The following is a 20,250-nucleotide window of genomic DNA, read 5'->3' as shown; positions in this document are numbered from 1 at the left end:
TGAAGCTTCCACCTAAGCTAAAAGATCCAGGGAGTTTTACAATACCATGCACTATAGGAAATTTTCATTTTAATAAGGCTTTATGTGATATTGGTGCTAGTATTAATTTAATGCCTCTATCTATTTTCAGGATACTAGGCCTTGGAGAAGTTAAACCTACCACAGTGTCACTTCAAATGGCTGATAGGTCGATTAAATATCCGAGGGGAATAATTGAAGACGTCTTGGTTAAAGTGGACAAGTTTATATTTCCAGCGGATTTCTTAGTATTGGATATAGAAGAAGATCAAGACATACTCATTATTCTTGGTAGGCCATTCTTGGCAACTGGGAGGACTCTAATTGATCTTCAAACAGGTGAACTTACTATGAGGGTACAAGATGAGAAGATCACATTCAATGTATTCACTGTACTTGAAGTACTTACAGCAGTAACATCATATTAAGACAATATAAGAATAGTAGTAAATCTAAGTAATTCCCAAATTAGAAACTAAGATTCATGCAATCTATGTTATATGGTAACAACTGTCCTTACCTTAATTAGATTCGAAGAAAATCCGGAGGAACAAGAGATCAAGTCCAAAGTTAGCAAATAAACCGTAGACAAGCATACATACATCATTAGGAAAAAGCCCCAGAAGATTGGAGGTCAAACGGACCAAATCGGACGAAGAAAACAATGTTGTTCATGCTTCACAGCCTGGCTGGTTGACTGATCCAGTCGACAACAATACTCATAGCCAAAAACTGAATTTGGTCCGAAACTCATCTTCCGGGATTCGAAACACTTTGAAATTTCAAAGGAACCTTAGGAACAGTAATCTAATACTAAGTAGCATAGATTAGACACCAAACAATTATCAAAACCATGACTTTCTATTTTGAAAAACATGACTTTCTAATTTGATCAAAACATGGTTTTCAATGAAAACAACCATGGATGCAAAGGAGAATGAAGGATTCGCTCAAGAGGATCATTAGAAAAGGATCAAAGATGAATACTAACATAAAATCAGATATAATATGCTAGAGAAATAAATTTAAAAGAATGATCATGGCTTCATGAAGAAATCATATGAATCATGGCTAAGAATCAAGTATGAAGATTGTAGCATCAATGGAATGAATGGAGATTCATTCTCATCATTGGAAACTGTAGAAGATGTGTTTGCAAGGTTGCAATACCTTCTTCATAATCACAGTAGTAAGAACTTGATCATACAATAATAAATCAATAAGAAATACAAGAGATTACTAACCTTGAAGATGAACAAGAGATGAAGAACTTGAGATCTTGCAAGAGTTCTTCACAAACACCAAGGAAGGCTTTGAGAGAGGCTTCCCATGTTCTCTAAGGGTTTTAGAAACAAAAGAGGCTAAGAAACAAGAAGTTTTAATATACAGAGCACCCAAAAGACCTAAACAGAAGATTTTCTCGGATTCTGTTAGCAGCTGGCAGCCTGGCTGGTCGATTGGCCAGTTGACTAGGGCAGTCAACCAGGCTAGGATAGCAAGGCTTAGACAAGGAAATGAAGGCTCAAAACACTTCACTTCGGGTCTTCGGACCTACAAACAACAGGGTTTCCAGGTCAAGGTTAGGGTTGGATTTCACAGCAAGACCTAGGTTCGGTGACAATTCCATACAACACATGATATAACATAATTAAAAGGACAAGAATAATCAAGTTCAAGTATTAAAATCCAAAAATCCAAAATATAGATTACAATCATCCAAGGTTTAAAATCCAAAGACATTAATATCAGAGTTTAATAGAAAAGGGAATAGTTTGTTCGCAGTAGAAAGTCTCTAAGGAAGATTCTAATAGAAGGCGACTCCATAAGAACAATCCTGACACGAGCATGACGCATCATGTGCATCCACATCTTCTCCAATCATGCTCTCATGGAAATCTCCCGATGATGAATCCTCCATGGAAGTGGGGTCCTCATAACCTGAAGAGAAGTCTAAAAATATACACAAATAAAGGAGTGAGGTCAACTAACATCCATGTCATGCATTCATCCATCATTTCCACATCATAAACATAAGATAATCAAGTGATCAATAATATAAATAAAATGATGCATGATTATGATATGATGTTCCTAACTCTATCATGTAGTCTCTATGGTAGACACGCTTTATGTCACACCCCACCCACCGGTCTAGGTTAATCGCCCGACAACCCGTGGGTGCGATCCGTCATAAGATCCACGGTCTTACCCATCAATAATAATAAATGCAAGTATAGATAAATCAAGAGCACGAGCAAGTTCAAATAATTACTCAAAGGATTATAGGAGTCCAAATACTTCAATAAAAGAATGAAAGAAAGAATCAATAATCAAAGAAATAACAAGTTCAGCGAAAGCAATCAAAATAAACTAAATGAGTTTCTTTCCAATTTTTTTCTCTAAAGCTAAATAATGAGCTTCATGAATAGCAAGAAAGGGAGTTTTCCAGTTCTTCTCCATATGATCCTCAAAATGTCTAGCAATCTGCCTCCTTCGACCATCAATGGGTGCTATAAGCGCACTTCAAGCATCCACAAAAGGTTTCATGCAAGCTTTCTCCATCTCCCACTAACGATGCCACATCTTCTTCATACGAAAGGGTTCAATCATATGAATTCTCTCCAATTTCCGAGGATGTGAAACCATCTGTACAATTTAATATAACATACAAAGAAAGGAATGAGTTCTGATGAACTCAATAAGGATAACACATTTCTCATCCATATGTCAACACAATCAGCAATGCATATATGATATGAATGATACGCAATAATATGAATGCTACTAAGATCTAACTATGCAAGTCTCTAGATAGTTGACATGCTTTAAGATATAACACCAGCCCTCCTCTAAGTAGGTCTAGTCACTCTGATCCCTCATTGACTGGTCACCTCTATTGGGATCGCAGGCAAAGGGGTCAAATCCTCATCAGGCATCCATAGCTGGGGTTTAGGTCAACACTCTCTTACCACGACCATTGGCATGAGTACTGGCGCATGTCGGGGTTTCTAATCCAATGCAAGGTCATATTGGTAACACACTATATGGAGTCCAGATACTTCCCCAATGGCACCAACTTGGTTCCGTACCTTCGCAACCTAGGAATGAGAACCCTCACGGACTGGCTACCGCTGTTGGACTCCACTCCCTAACCATATGGTCATCCACATATTATTGGGGTGGAAAGCTCTCATGACTCCTCACAACACCTGGGCTGCTCCTTGGATGTCCATGAGCCTAACCCTAACATATGCAACCCTACCATTACATGAACAACAGTGGACCACTGAGTCTCCGCACAGACTGGTTACCGCTGTAGGATGAAATAGAGTCATGTCACCATTGTCACGGGTCATTCGGCTTCAATTCCCCTACCGAAAGGGTAATAGCATGTAGGGTACCTAGCCATGCAATACTAGACTCCCTAGGTCTGTCATCCAACAATCATGATAGTGTTGGAGGCATCAGTGAGCATGTGTCCCATACCACAGAACTCTTATATCTCAAGCAAAGATACCCAATTGGATACCCTTTCCATCACAACTACACTACATCAAACAAGATCATATCATGACCATTCATTCAATATCATGAAGTAACAAATTATGTAAATATAACACAAACAGCAAGTATATAATAGTATTAAAGTGAGTTAAACAACTACAACAATGTACATGATTAATGAATAATATAGGAAACATCTGATTCATCATTTACATGTCGTTGCATATAAACAAGATAGTGTGACCTTACCTGTAATTAAGTAAAAGTTCAATAGAATGCAACCAAACCACAATTACAAGACTTGTAGTAGACTCAGAGAACATCTAAACATGAGGTTACAAGAATGTATTAAGGATATGAGTCAAATGAAAGAAAACACAAATCACAATCAGTCACTGTGACCTAGTCGGTCTCTTGACTCAAGCGACCGCGTTGAGCAACCGCCCCAATTACAGAACGGTTTCCAACTCGAAATTCAGACTTTTGATCATCCAATTTCAATCCGGTTTTGGGATGATCTTAATCTGAATTTCAATCTTAACAAGTCTATAACAAAGGAGCAAATCAAAAACCTAAAATTGACACAGATCTATAACCCAAATCATCTCCCTTGATTAGATCCATCCTTTATTCGAATGCAGGGATTCATTTTCGGACAGGATCTTCTCAAGAAGATTGAAAAGGGAATAGAACTAATCACAAAGGGCGTGTTTGATAACGTTCTTAAAAAACGTTTCTGGCATTCTTCTGTTCTTTGGGAACGGAAGAACGGGTTAGAGGCGTTTGATAAAACGGTTCGTTCTTCTGTTCTTTAAGAACGAACCAATCAGAAAAGTGTTCTAAAGAACGCTTTTTGCAGAACATAAAAAAGATGTTTTTACCAAAGAACAAAAACGGAAGTGATAAAATTGGTTCAAATTGAAGCCTTAGAACAAGTTTATCAAACACCAACTTATTTTTCAACCCCAAAAAATATATATATACTAACATATTCTATTTAGTGTTTTAAAAATATTTTCAGAACGGATTTGTCAAACGCCCATTTTCAAGTAAAGAACGGTCTTTTAGCACAGAAACATTAATAAACGGTTTTGCATAGAACTGGTTTCTCAGAACAGAAACATTACCAAACGCATACAAAAGGTTATCACCAATAGGAGGAGATGGATCTACACCAATCCAAAGTTGAAAGAAGAGAATTGAGTGAAGGGGATTCACTTACCTCAACCAGATTTGCAAACAGGCGAGGGAAACAGATCCAGATCTCTAATCAAGCTTTCCTCACCTTCCAACATGTGTCTTCTGCCTCCTAACCATCCACAGTAGCAATCCTGAATATAATAATGAGTTAAAAACATGGGGTTGGCTATTTATAGACGACATGGGGCAAATTAGGGCAAAATCCCTCAAGCAGACCATGGCGGTCGCTTGGAGCGGTTGATTAGCCCAATCAACCACCTTAAGCAACCGCCCCCTAGTACTTTGCAGTATAAGGGAGCTTTGCTTAAGGGGTTGATTCCCAACCTCAACCTAACCCTAAACAACACATAGGGGAAGTCTTACCTTCAATCCAGACATCTTCAAACATCTCTTGACTTCCATCAGGGATCCAACTTCCTAGCAAGGCAGGTTCATCATCAAGAGAATCTAGATCCATGGGTTTAGGGTATGGATCATAGCTTCAATCCGGATACTCCACAACTTAATCCGACTTGACCTTCGAGTTATCAGACCTGCAATATGGATTCCGGGTTAGAAATATTAGGGTTGTTACACTTTAAGTATAAACACCAATCTCCTTTGGGCGGTCTCAGTCACTCTCCCTCAACAAGAGACGTCTATTGGGTTCTCCGCAGTTGTTGGGTAAAGTCCTGTCGAATCGTGGTTGGGGTATAAGTCACCACTCTCTCACATCACCGTTTGGTATGAGATTCGATGCATGTCAATGATAAGCCTAAGCCCAGTGCAAGGTCATACGGTCTCGTACTACACATGGTCCGGATATCTCCCCTCATGCCTAGTGCCCTTTTGGTTCAATACTTTTCCACCTATGAATAGAATCCTCAATGGGAGGCATCTGTTGGACCCCATTCCTTAACCTAGTGGTCATCCACATATAATAGAGAGGATGCTCTCCATGTCCTCTCACGGGTTGGTTACCGGTCTTGAGCGCCTAAGAGCCCTTATCTATTATATGCAATCCTACCTCTATGATGATAGTGGGCCTGATTGACATCCAGGACCCAGCCACTAGCATCATGGGTTAACTGGCTTTAATACCCCTACCAGAAGGGTAGTAGTACTCATAGGGATTCCTAGCCCAACACTTCTAGACACCTATCATTTATGCAATTTAGTCTAAATACCATCAATGAGGTCACTAGGGTAATGGGGGAACCCACAACCCTAGTTGATAAAATAATTTAAGAAGAATAATTCCATTCAACATCATTCATCACATTTATTCTCATACGGTGTACACATCATTAATATAAAGTTTCAAATAAAGGATAATACCCAACATCAAACTTACCTTCCGTTCGTGCAAAGTCACACACAAGCATATTATGATAGTTAACAATTTAGATGAATTTATATCACTAATAGAATTCAAAATAACAACACTTAATAATACACAACATGGTTAGTCATTCCTCACCTTTCAATTCGGTTCCTTTCCCAATTTCACACTTTCGGCTCACAAGAGTCGGCGATTAAACTAAGAAAAATTCCTAATCACACAAGAAAATTAATAGAAAAACTGGAAATCAAATGGGTTTCAAAAGAGTTCCCAAAATCACCCAACAAAACCCAATCTGACAATTAGATTCAAACCCGCCGTTTTAAACCTAGTTTCGGCGAAAATTCAATATTTTTGCTACCGATTCGAAGTCGAATTGAAATTAAACTTTGGGAATGTCTAATTGGCAATAATAGAGTCCTAAGGGTACCTTCAATTTGATCCAATTTTTTCTATATCAAAAAGGCCCAAATTTGGCTCTCTGAATCGCCCGCAGGCGTCTCAGAGAGTCAAAACATTCGCACAAACCACTTCTAAACTAAAGAAAACCCTAAATATAACTAAACACAAGCATTCAATAGACCTAACATGCATCAACTACCCAAATCTATCATTTATTGTGAAGAACACCTCATAAACCAAGCTTAAAGAAGAGGGGTTGAGGATTCTCACATTTTATAACGATTTCGCTATGATTTGGGTGCCGACACGCTTCCGAATGGTTAGAATCCCTTCCTTCCCTTGGTTTCTCCTCCTCATTTAGCCTCAGCCTCATACTAGCAATATAAATGTGAGTATGAGAGAAAGAGAGCAAGAAATAGGGTTGTAAACAGTAAAAACCCGATTCTACCCCGAACTGGGCAGGGGTGGTCGACCAGCCGTTCAACCGGCCCAATCGACTGGCCCTGGATGAGGGGCCAAACAAGGTCCAAATTAGGAGATCTTTGGCTTGGTATAAAGGTCTTTCAAAGATCTACGCTTGGGCAAATTACCTCATCATTTGGATTTTCCATCATTATTTTACGGACGTGCCAATATCGCCTTTTAAAACCTTCTTGACTAAACTTCTCTCTCCTCTTAAATTCTAGAAGAGGAGTCAAGTCATCGCTAGAGTCATCCACTTGCATTGGATCCACATCCAAACCTTCGGGCTCGACTCGGATGACCCACAATTGTTGCTGACTTGAGGCCTGGGTTCGCGGTCCTGAAAACATGGGTTAACGAGTTAGAAATCTGGGGGATTTCACAACTTTCATATTCTTCTCTAAGGTAGAAAGATGAGAAAACTCCAGATTATTACCTCTATTGAAACTAGGTGGTGATTGATTTTGTGCTATATGAGGCATATGAGGCACAATAGGTGGATTGACAGGCCTAGCTATTCTGAAAATTTAGGGCTTGAGGGAATTGGACATTTTGATTATGAAAAAATTGTGCACTTTGTATTTTTGGGGCACCAAATTGTTAATATATTTTGGTTTTGCCATTGAGACCAGAAAAAAGTTAGGATGATTCTTCCACCCATGATTGTACGTGTTACTGTATGGGTTTGGAAACATCGCACTGACATTTTCATGTTGGCCTCTAGAATAGCTAGGGCATTCCTCAATTACATGTATAGGAGATTGACACCATGCACACATAGCAATAGATTTGTCAATAAAATGTGCTTGACTTGATGGTGGTGGTGCAACTTTTACTATTAAAGTCTCTAACTTTTTCAAAATACTATCTATTTGTGCATCCTTATGAACTTGGCTATCAACAAAATACCTCCTACTAGTCCTTTCAGATTCTTCGCTTGACTCCCATTCTCTAGTTCTATCTGCTAGATCTAAAAGAAATTCCCAAGCTTTGGAATCATTAGTGAGTGTAATCCTATAGGGCACATAGATTCCAAAAGCTGCTTAGTTTGATAATCGATACCCTCATAAATTATTTGAAATAAATGCCATAATTCTAAACTGTGGTGAGGACATTCTTGGAGAAGTCTTTGGAACCTCTCTATTACCTTAGCAAATGATTCATTAGGTATTTGACGAAATTGAAGAATGTCATTTCTTATTTTATTCGTTTTGGAAAAAGGAAAGAATTTCTTCACGAATAGGACAGTGAATTGTTCCCATGTGGTAATGTTATCCAGAGGTAAGCTATAAAGCCATTTTTGGCTTGGTCTTTTAATGCAAATGTTATAAACCGTAGTCTTCCAGCTTCATCAGTGAGTTGTTGCACTTTCATAAGGACACAAACCTCCTCAAACTCCCTAATGAACAAATACGCATCTTGATCAGGTACCCATGAAATTGGGGTAACGTAGACAGATAATGAGGTTTAAGTTCAAAATTATTACCCCTCACGTCAAGTAAACCTATACAGGAGGGTTGTGCAGATCGAGTTGGATAGAATCTATCTCTAAGACTCTTAGATGGAATTCTGTCTCCCATGGTCAAGGTAGATACTCAGACAATTCGATTTTGGAATCACAAGTCCAGACACGCATGCACTAACCACCTAATGCAATTAAATGCTCTTATGAAAGAATGAGTTTCTTTTTTTTTTTTCTTTTCCTTTTCTAATAAAGTAACAAAAAAAGAAAAGAAAAGAAAATAATAAAAACAAAAACAGAAGGGGAAGTAATGAATTTTTCCTCCACAAAGATAGAAACAATGATTCCAAAGCCGTAAGGTTGCCGTATAGCTAAGGGCGTTGTATAGGTTTGACAACAAGGGAATTCGTACAGTCTTCGGAGCCACCTATAATCACATCATAGGGATTCTGCAGTAGAGTGGGGACTACTATACATTTTTGTTTCAACTCTAGTTAAGAGTAATATCTTTGAATTTTTCTTTTTTAAACACTTCAATTTACCTAAGAATGAGATAAAATAAAATGGACTAATACCTCCCCATCAACGGCGCCAAAAACTTGTATGCAAAATAAAAATAACCGCAAGCACACGGTATCGTGTAGCTAACGGTTAGTTTTATTTTGCAAACACCTCAAGTAGCTTATCATCTCGAATGTACTTGACAATTGGGTCCATCCTGTCACACCCCACCCGCCGGTCTCGGTTACCCACCCGACAACCCGTGGGTGCGATCCGTCACAAGATCCAAGGTTTTAGTCTATCAACAATATTTAAGACAAATAAAGATAATCAAGAGCAAAGACTATTCAATAACTGAATTAAATGAATTACAGGAGTCCAAATACTCCAATAACAATAATAAAGGAAAGAAATAATAAATAAAATGGATAAGGGTTCAGCGGAAGTAAACAAAAAGTTATATCAATTTCTTCCCAGTTTCCTTTTCTAAATCTAAAAAGTGTTTTTCATGGATCTCAAGGTAAGGTGTTCTCCAATTCAACTCTATTCGCCGAGCAAACTTTCTGACCACCTTCCCTCTCTAATCATCAGTAGGTGCGATAAGCAAACTCATGCAGCTACAGGAGCTCCCGCACATGCTATTTCCATCTCCCACTGACGGTGCCACATCTTCTTCATACGGGATGGTTCCTTCATAGGAAACCAGTCCATCCTCCTGTAAAGTTCCTTCTTCTGTGCAGGCTAATAAATAATACAAAATAAAGACGTGAGTTCTAGAGAACTCAATAAGAAACAATCACAATCTCATCAATTATCTAACAATGCCAAGATACAGAAATAATATGAATGAATGCAAAATATGAATGATACTATGATTTCTAACTATGCAGGTCTCTAATAGTTGACATGCTTTAAGTTATACACCAGCCCTCCTCTGGGTAAGTCTCATCACTCTGATCCGGCAAGGACTGGCTACCTCTGTAGGGATCCTGGGAAAAAGGGAAAGTCCACACCTGACTCTCAATTCCATGGCTGGGAGTTAAGTCAACACTCTGTTACCACGACCATTGGTAATGAGTACTGGCGCATGTCGGGGTTTCTCATCCAATGCAAGGTCATACTGGTTACATGTCTACATGAAGTCCAGATACATCCCCTATGGCACCAACCAACTCGGTTCAGTATCCTTCGCAACCTAGGAGAGAGAATCCTCACGGACTGGCTACCGCTGTTGCACTCCAGTCCTTAACCCTATGGTCATCCACATATTATTGGGGCGGATGCTCTCATGATTCCTCACGACACCCGGTCCGATCCTTGGACATCCATGAGTCCAACCCTAACATATGCAACCCTACCATTTATATGACTAACAGTGGACCACAATGTCACATCACTGTCATCACGGGTCACTCGGTTTCAATCCCCCTACCGAAAGGGTAGTAGCATGTGGGGTACCTAACCATGCAAATCTAGACTCTACCTAAACAATGCCATCAAATAGTAAAGATAGTGCTGGAGACATCAGCAGGCATGTGTCCCATTCCACAGCCTTCTGATATCCCTAGCTAAGATATCCCATAATAGATACCTCATCCATCAGAACCATATACCAACTACCATCAATACATAACATTCATAATCAACACAATATGTATATAAGTAAGACAAATAGCAGTAAAGTAATATGATTTCTATATAAGACATATAAACAGCAACATATATAAAGAAATATGATTTCAAATATACACTAGATTAACATATTATAAGTCTATTCAAGAGATATGATGAATTGTCCTTACCTGCATATAAGTAAGATTTTCCGTAAAATGAAATCCGATAATTATTATATGACTTTTCTTTCAAACAGTGATTACCTATACACAAGGTTACAGTAATATATAAGTTAAATGAATCAATTTGAATCAGAACCAAAAACCATTTGGTCTCTGTTTACCAGCCGGTCGCTTAGGTTGAGCGACCGCCACTAGTGATCGCCCCAAAAACAGTGAGTTTCAATCCGAAACTCAGGCCTCTGATTACTCGTTTTCAATCTGGATTTCGAGTAATCTTGACCTAAGTCTCGAATCTAATACTCCCTAAGCCAAAAGGGTGAGGGAAAACTAAACATTACCATCAATAGATTACCCAGAACTTTCCCCTTGACTGGATTAACCTTCTCACAAAAACAGGGTTTCGTTTACGATTAATTCATCTCAAGTAGATTAAAAAGAGAGTTAAAAAGATCCAAGGGGGTAACCACAAAGACGAGGGGATGGGTTAACACTAATTTAACGGACAACGAGAGTAAAGAACAAAGGATTAATTCATTACCTCACGCCAGAGAGTCAGAGAAGGAAAGGACTGATCTCCAAGTCACTACCAGCACTCCAAAGTCTCTCTCGGAACTTCCCCGCAGCCATCTAACCTCCCAATTTAGAAACCACAAATAAAATATTCGTTACTTAGACGAGGGTTGCCTTTTATAGAAGTCAGGGGGCAAAATAGGGTAAAATTCCCGAAAACAGACCGGGTGGTCGCTCTAGGCGGTCGCTTGGTTTAATCGACCGCCACTAGCAACCGCCCCCATGTAATTTGCCATACAAGGGTGCTTTTGCTAGGGGGTTGATACCCAAGGCCAACCTAGCCCTAAAGAAGAGATGGGGGAGATCTTACCTTCATTCCGAACATCTCCGAACAACACTTGACTTCCAGAATTCCAAAATCCAACCAAGGCAGGCTCTTCAGACAAAGGATCCAGATCCATGGGTTCAGGGTATGGATCATGGACTTTAATCTGGACACTCCACAAGTTCACCCGACTAGACCTTCGGGTTCTCGGACCTGAAATACTAAAATATGGGGGTTGTTACACATCCAGCATCTTTCGTCCTCCACATAGGATACTTCTTTTCCTTTGGTACTCAGGAAGCCTAGTTCCTCAATATAAACTGAAGCCTCAAGGGTTTTCTCCTTTGCATTTGCCAACCTTGACAGTTCATCTACCATAGCGTTCTCCTTCCTTAAGATCTAAAAAACTTGGACTTCTTTGAATTCTTTCTTTAGTTCCTGTATCATTTCCTGATACTTCTGTAGCTGAGGTTCTTTAATCCTGAACTCTCCTTGTATCTGATTGACAATAAGTTGAGAGTCGCTGTAAACAACTATCTATGGGATGGCTAATGCCTTTGCCAGATGAAGGCTTGCTAAAAAGGCTTCACACTCTGCCTCATTGTTGTTGGCTTTGAACCCAAACCTTAGTGCATATCGGATAATAAACCCTCCTGGGATTTTCAGCAGGACTCTAGCTCCTAAGCCTTATTTGTTGCTAGAGCCATCCACATAGATATCCCACATAATTTGGGCCATTTTTCTAGCCACTTCTTCAACATGAGTTGTGGTTTCTACCACAAAGTCAGCTAGAGCATGTGCTTTTATGGCCGTTCGAGCTTGAAATCTACTTGGAATTAACCAAGCTCCACCGACCACGCCACCATCCTTCCCGAAAGATCTGGCTTATAAAGTACTTTTTTTTAAAAGGAAAAGTAATTAATACCTCGATCGGGTGAGCTTGAAAATAGGGTCTCAGCTTCCTTACTGCCATCATGAGAGTCAAAGCTTGCTTCTCGATCTTTGTGTATCTGATTTCAGCATCTAGGAGCACGTGGCTAATATAATAGATTGGCCACTACTTCTTATCCTTTTCTCGAATGAGGATTGCACTTACTGTCGAGGCTGAAGATGCCAAATAAATTTGTAGGGTCTCACATTTCTCTGGTCAGGAAAGTAAAGGTGGCTTCCCCAACGTTCCTTCTAGGCTCTCGAACGCTTTTTGACATTCCTTTGTCCATCGTGCCTCTTTGTTCCCTCTCAATTTTTTCAGAGTCTTGAAGAAAGGTAAACATCTTTCTCCCAGCTGTGATGAATCTCTTCAGAGTTGCTACTCTTCTTGTTAGACACTGCACATCCCAAACGGTCCTTGGAGGTTCCATCTCAATCAAAGCTTGAATCTTGATTGGGTTTGCTTCAATTCCTCTTTGGGACACCATAAATCTTAAGAATTTTCCTGAGGATACCCCGAAGGCGCATTTCTCTGGGTTGAGCTTCATATGATATTTTCTAAGTACAAGGAATACTTCTGCCAAATTTGCAACATGACCTGAACATTGAAGGCTCTTCATAAGCATGTCATCTACATAAGCCTCCATATTTCTCCTGATCAAATCTTTGAAAAAATTATTCATGGCCCTTTGATAGGTTGCTCCAGCGTTCTTTAGCTTGAACGACATGACCTTGTAATAGAAGCTTTCACGATCGGTCATGAACGCGGTGAATTTCTCATCTTCTTTGTTCATTAGAATTTGATTGTACCCCAAATATGCGTCCATGAAACTCAAGGTCTCATAGCCAGCTGTTGCATCAATTAGGAGATCTATTCGAGGTTAAGGGTAGCAATCCTTCGGCCATGCTTTGTTTAGGTCTGTGTAGTCAGTACACATCCGCCACTTCCCGTTTGCTTTCTTCACATCACAACATTGGTTAGCCAAGTTGGGCATTCAATCAATTCAATGAATCTCAATCCCTTCAATTTTTATACTTTGGCTCTGACAACTTCATGTTTCTCAATCGAGAAGTTCCTTCTCTTTTGGATCACAGGTTTCGCCTTCGAATCGATCCATAGCTTGTGTTTTGCAACACTTCGGTTTGTTCGTGGCATGTCTGTAGCTGACCAAGCAAACACATCTACATTTTCCCTAAGGAACTTTTTTAACTCTTCTTTGAAGCCTGCTGATTGTTGTGACCCGATGAAGGTTGTTTTCCCTTCGTTGGCAGGATCCAATTAGATTTGCTCTAGTTTTTCAACCGGTTCGAGTCTTTGCATTAAGTCCTCATCCCGATCATCACGAGCCTCAATAAAGCCATAGCTTTTCTTGGTCCAACCTAGTCCTTTAAATAAGAAGCATAGCATTGCCTAGAGGTTTTCTGATCAAAAGTTACCTCTCCTATTCCTTTTCTGGTAGGGAATTTGATCTTCATGTGCTTGGTTGACATGACTGCTCCCAGCTTTGTGAGGGATGGCCTCCCGAGTATGACATTGTATGCAGGGAGTTCCCGAATGACCAGAAAGTTTACCTGAATGGTGGTCTCCTTTGGAAAGTTTGCAACTGTCAGATCCAATTGTATCAATCCTTCTGCCACTGTTGAAGATCCAATGAAGCCATGCAAGTGAGTGGAGGTTGGCTCCAGCAAATCTTCCTCCATCTTTAACTTTTGATATGCTTCGTAAGACAAAAGATCTCTTGATGATCCTATGTCTACCAACACCCTGTGAACCTCCCGTCGGCCAATCTCAACCTTGATCATGATCGCATCATCGTGATGAGTACATACACCTTTTTCGTCCTTCTCACTGAATATGATGGTCTCCTCAACATTTGGCCTTTTTCTTTTGATGGCTTCTCCCGATCCCACGAACTTTGTTTTTGCTTTCAGTTTTCTAAGGGATTCGGGTTTTGATCCCCCGAATATTGTGAGGATTGGGGACTTACTGGTCCCTGCAATCTCCTTCCCTTTCTTGGATTATGAGGCTTTAGGCCAGCGGTCTCTGCATTCCGATCGCTCTCTCTTCTTTTCTCCAGTAGTTCTTCTCTCCTGATTGTCATCTTGGTGCTTTATATAATTGGCTAGATGCTCCTGGGATATTAATTTCAATATCTGCTTTCACTCATTGGTGTAGTGCCAACAATCTCTAAGGAAACGACAATATTTGTCCATGTTTCTTTCGGCCATCTCAAGATATCTTGATCCTTGATCTGCATTAGGATCTTTGACCGTCAGACATTCAATGGAGTATATTGAGCACGGTTGGGGGAACGCTGCCTCCATCCCCAACATCCTTTATTCCCCCAATCATTGTTCTGCGCTCTCGAGCATTGACCTTTTTCTAAAGCTTTTTGCTCTTTATTGGCTGCCTTCATCTCTCCTTGCTGAGCGTCAAGGATTTCTGTTACTTTTGTTTGCTTCTGGAATCTTTGAACAAGTTTGGTGTAGGTGGTTGGCATATTCTGCAACAATAACTCTAGAAGCCACTTGTTGGAAAGGCCTGTAAAAAGTGTTGTATTGGCCACCTATTCATTAAGATTCTTAATCTCCATAGTAGCCTTGTTGAACCTCTGTAGATAATCTCGAATAGTCTCGTTCTTTGCTTGTTTGATAGTGAACAGAGTCTCTTCGGTCTTTTAAGTTTGAATCCCAGTCTAGAACCGACCGATAAACTTTCGGGCTAGTTCATTAAAATCAACAATCCTTCTTGATGGTAGGTTCGAGAACCACTTTTGGGCTGGTCCCGTAAGTGATGACCCAAACACCCTACACAAGATCTCATATGAGTTGCTAGCAACTATCATTGTTTGCTAATAGTAACTTATATGGGCTATTGGATCTCCAGATCCATCGAATGGAGAGAAGGTTCGAAACCTGAAATTGTGGGGGAATTCATACTTGGCTATCGCCTCCACAAACGGGGTCTTCTTGATGATCGAGTATATGTCATCTGTTCTCTTGCCCCTCATAAGATGTCCTAACTTCTGATTTATGTCTGCCAACTCCCGATCGATCTGTTCCGCCTTCAAGTTTGACGTTCGAATGGTGTCTCTATTTAATCGTTGGGATGTTTTTGAGTGAGTTTATACTCCTCTCTAAATCCTTGTTAAGGTTCCCGTTTAACTTCCCAGTGACCGATCCTGTCTCTCGGGATTGCTCCTCCTCGGCAGTTCTCCTGTCCTTCTGACTCCCGAACGTTCTCCCTATTCTTCAGGAGGTCTTAGATTTCTTTCTTGAGGCTGTCGAAAGTTTTGGCCCTCAGTTGGATTTCTCTCCCTGCGAGGAGAACGTCCTCTTATCAGGGAGTTTCTCCATTCAGTCCTTTTGGGTTGCCTTCTAGCCTTCTCTTGATCATGGAGATTTAGGTTCCTAGGGGCTCCTAGACGTCTGGTCATCGTTGGTAGCATTGCCTACATCTCCATAAATTGAACCTACATCTGATTCATCTGTTGTTAGTTCTGGTTCATCTGTTCCTGGATGATCGGAATCATCTGAATTTCTCCGTTTTGATCATTCAAATGAGCGTCTCCTTCTATTTCTTCTTCTTCGTGAATCTTACATTCACAAACACAATTTCCCTCAGGGGGAAGACGATTTCCATCTAAAGGAGGTTGGAAATTTTGATGAATCTGAATCGTAGATCTGGTGTTTGCCATGGTTTTTTGAAGCGTTTCCCACATACAGAGCCTAATGATGCGTTCAAGAATTATTAACATAGTCGAATTCTTGCAAAACAATCGTTAGAAATCGGCCTGACTCTCCGGTCAGGAAGCCACCTCTGAAGATTAAATCAATAAGTGGACCACCACATACCTCTGACTAATTACATAGCTTTAATTGAAAATGACAATGGAGAGAAACGATTCAAATACCTCTACTATGTGTAAACCTTTAGTTATATAGGGTTTACCTCCCATCCCCAATCATGGTCAAACCCGATGTTATTTTTCCATTACCAAATTGTATTTTGTTTTTAACTCCAAAAACGTCGGCACATCACCAATAACATTGCTGGTATCGTCAGTATGACGGATCATAGAGGGTAAGTTAGTCTTTAAGCTCTCATAAATCCTTCCGTGGCTCAATTTTGTAAGTTCCCTCCATATCGGACGGCTAACTTTAATTTCAACGAACGGCCAAAGATCACGATCCGTGTCGTCGTTGTTGATTGGCTACCTTATTCAGGACCTCCGCGTATAAATAAGAGACGAGGCAGTTTCCTCTCTCATCTTTCACGAGTCTCTCGTTCTCTGTGTCTCTTTCTCGGAAACCCTTCCGATCTTCTCCCTATTCAATTCGTATTTCGATATGGCCGGAAGGGGAAAATCTCTGGGCGCCGGAGCTGCGAAGAAGGCAACATCTCGTAGTAGCAAAGCCGGACTTCAGTTCCCCGTCGGCAGAATCGCAAGATTTCTGAAAGCCGGCAAGTACGCTGAACGAGTCGGTGCCGGGGCTCCTGTGTATCTCGCGGCCGTTCTTGAATACCTAGCGGCAGAAGTGAGTTTCGAACTTTTCATGTTCCAACTGTTTGTTAGGGTTTATTTTATTTTATTTGAATTGAATTTCTACAGACTTAATTATGTTGGGCTGATTTTGTTCTCCTCTAATCGATGCAAAACGTGTTTTTTAGGTGTTGGAGTTAGCCGGGAACGCCGCTAGGGATAACAAGAAGACTAGAATTGTTCCACGGCATATTCAGTTGGCAGTGAGGAATGATGAAGAGCTGAGCAAGTTGCTCGGTGCTGTGACCATTGCGAACGGTGGTGTGATGCCCAACATCCACAATCTTTTGTTGCCGAAGAAGACTGGAAGCGCTTCTTCGAAGCCTGCTGCTGAGGATGAAAGTTAGAAGACTCTTAAAAGTTGATCGATGCGAGTCGGGATTTTAAACCCTTGTTGTCGTTGGGGTTGGCTGTAGTAGTAGTGTTCAGTTCTGGTAGTTGTTTAGGGCTTTTAGTTCAAACATTGTAGATGAATTAGTTTCAATCATTATATATTTAATTCATGTGAATTTGGGAAGAATTTAGAATTATTTTCTAGTTTCATAATTTGATACTGTCTTCTGTTTCCGATTCTGGAGGGAACCATTGCTGCAACGAGGTGAATAACCAGTTTTTTTGGTTTTTGTTGTGGGATTTTGTGGACAGTTTAGAGGCATCTTTCCATGAAAGATCGAGAATAAGGCAATAACATATGAAATCATCGATCCGTGGGTTCTTATTAGATGTCAACCATGGTTACTCGATTTTGAATCCCAAATGAGTCTTTTGGTCTTGTTTCTGACTTGTTCGAAGGGAGAACCTTAGGGAGACCTTGTAACTTTTGATATTTGATTGTGTAGGGCCTGATTACCTAGCCTTGGTTGGCTCTCTACTTGGCATTGATAGGACTGCGATTGAACTTTGGTCTTAATTAACTGTTGAAATAGATGAAAAGGGAAAGCACAACTCGCCATGGTAAATGGAAGGAAATCCTAGTTGCGGTTCACTTGCTATTTTGTTCACTGTGTTATATTCGCGGCAGATTTGAGTTTGCATCACTTCTCCGTTGGCTTGACTTTTTTCGTCACACATTTTAATATTTTATATAGGTTGTGTGACTTATTTTGTTGTACCAAGAGAAAAGTTTTAGAGCTTGAAAAAGCTTGGATCTTGTGCAATAAATGCGTAGGATCATCAAGCCGAAATTTCGGCTGTATATCCGAAATTTCAGTCAAGATTTTGATCTCAATCGTTGAATTTCGATGGTCGAGGTCAAAATTACGACCGAAATTTCAATAGTCGAGATCAAAATTTCGACCTCACCACTCAAAGTGAATGGCTTGATGTTATTACGCAGGATCCAAGCAAGGTCCGTTTAGATTTGCAATCCTATGGGAAGCACCGTTTCTGGACCACAATACCAGGCGTGGGGTCACAGGGGGTTCTTGTCTCATTAAATTTATATTTTTTAATTTTTCTGTCAGGCTTCATTGAATTTTGCAATTGATAAATGCAATAGAATTATTTTATGCTGTTCGTTAGGGGTGATGATTTAGATTCGTTATGAATGTTAGTTTTACAAGAAAATGTGTGGCAAAAAAGTAGTAGGGGAGTACATATGCTCTCTATGCCAAATTTGGGTGATTTAGAGTTTGGGAGTTTTAGTGGAACTGAAGTTTGTGAGCGCTAATTTATTTATACATTAACTAGGAGTTTAATTATTAGGAAAATTACATGATTAACTATATTTAGGTTTTTCTTTACAAAATTAGTCACCCAATCTTTTACTTAATAAAATTAGGTAAAATTAAGTTTAGGTTTTTAAAATTAGCCAAAACAGTGACCTTTCTTTTTTTTTTACATTTTTACCCCAAATAATCTTGTCGTCTGTCCGATCATCCTCTTCCTGCAATCCAAGCCAAAAAAACACTGCCATTGCTCTTGTTTTCTTCAATTCTACCTGCTGAATCTTTTGATTTCCAAGGTCTTTTCATTTATTTTCTTTTCAATCTCTCAGCCTAGTTATCCAAGCTGAATCAGGATTCAACGGCAAAAATAGAGGCGGAAGCACCTTTGTCGAAAATTACTGAAAATCTTCTATATAAATTGAGCCATTGGAGCAGTTTGCTTAAATCGAATTAAAGGAAAGAAACATCAAATTTCTGGGTCTCTTAGCATCAGAAAGAACACCTCTGTTATTGGCTGTTCTTCTCAAGATTCAAGATGAAAAACCACCAGACACCATGCCATTTCAAATTTTGTACAGCTTGATCTGTGTATCTTCCACTAGCTCTCATGTTCTATCAAAATTTGTCCAGTTCGATTCTGGAAAGCTAGTCCTACCATCCCACCTCTCCTTTTATCTCTCAACTTTAGAAGATGACGAGTGGAAATAATGTCGATTACAGCTCCATTGGCATCTAGGTTTCCTCTTTAAACCAAGAAAACACCAATTCAACGATTTTAATATTTTTGAATATCAAACCAAACCCTAAACCTACAAGATGACCAGAGCTTAAAGGGGCGTGAAAACCATATAGAGAGAGAGAAGGTGGAGGTGGTCTGGCGATGGGAACAAAAGTGAAATTGCGAGAAAAGAAAGAAAAAACAGAGGAAGAGTAGGGTGAGGTTGCAGGAAGGAGATGAGAAATATCACCGATCTCCATGGGCGGTGGTGCCAGAGGAATATGTCGGACCTGATAGTTGCTTGTCAAGGTTATTCCAAGGGTAAAATCGCCAAAAACGAGGGTAGAGTCACTGTTGTGGTTAGTTTTGAAAACTCAAACATGGCTTTATTCAGTTTTGTAAAATGAAAGATCAGGTAGCTAGTTTTGTAAACGAAAACCTAAGGGCCTGTTTGGTTACGCGAATCTAGAGATTTCAAATCTCTGGATTCACAAATGGGAGATTTTTACCTGTTTGGTTGTGTGAATCTCTAGATTCATGAAATCTAGAGATTCACATTTTTACACTAAAAACGTGAATTTGTAGATTTATGGGTATGAGGTGAAATCCAGAGATTTCATTCATACTATCAAAGCGTTAAAGATTTGAACCATAATTCAATAAATATTTTTTTAGGATAAATTTAGAAATTTCATTCCAAAAATTCAAACTAACCAAACAGTTAATTTTACGAACCTTGACTCTAAAGATTTGAAGTCTGTAGATTTGAAATCTCTAAATTTTTGAAATCTACAGACTCAAGTAACCAAACAGGCCCTAAATGTAGCCAATCTTGTAATTTTCCCGACGCAATGGATTTGAACTTTTGGTCTTGTGCCATGAACTTTATG

The 20,250-nt window shown here is 39.8% G+C and overlaps 1 protein-coding gene across 1 annotated transcript; it reads left to right on the top strand.

Moving 5' to 3' along the window:
* The first annotated feature begins 16,704 nt into the window (after positions 1 to 16,704).
* On the top strand, positions 16,705 to 17,994 carry LOC149028769 (putative histone H2A.3). Its single transcript, XM_089149182.1, has 2 exons — positions 16,705 to 16,970; positions 17,104 to 17,994. Exons 1-2 carry the CDS (start codon positions 16,782 to 16,784, stop codon positions 17,320 to 17,322), a joined length of 408 nt encoding a protein of 135 aa, XP_089005308.1. The 5' UTR covers positions 16,705 to 16,781; the 3' UTR covers positions 17,323 to 17,994.
* The last annotated feature ends 2,256 nt before the right edge of the window (positions 17,995 to 20,250 follow it).

This window comes from Hakea prostrata, chromosome 1, assembly GCF_041222555.1.
Source record: "Hakea prostrata isolate BN-2017 chromosome 1, UWA_Hpros_2, whole genome shotgun sequence".
NCBI lineage: Eukaryota > Viridiplantae > Streptophyta > Magnoliopsida > Proteales > Proteaceae > Hakea > Hakea prostrata.
Note: the sequence above shows the minus strand (reverse complement) of the source record. Positions and strands in the feature narration are given on the sequence as shown.

Coding starts and splice junctions, on each gene's coding strand:
- LOC149028769 (XM_089149182.1), top strand. CDS start 16,782: ATGGCCGGAAGGGGAAAATCTCTGGGCGCCGGAGCTGCGAAGAAGGCA. Junction 16,971..17,103: donor TTGAATACCTAGCGGCAGAA/GTGAGTTTCGAA, acceptor CGTGTTTTTTAG/GTGTTGGAGTTAGCCGGGAA.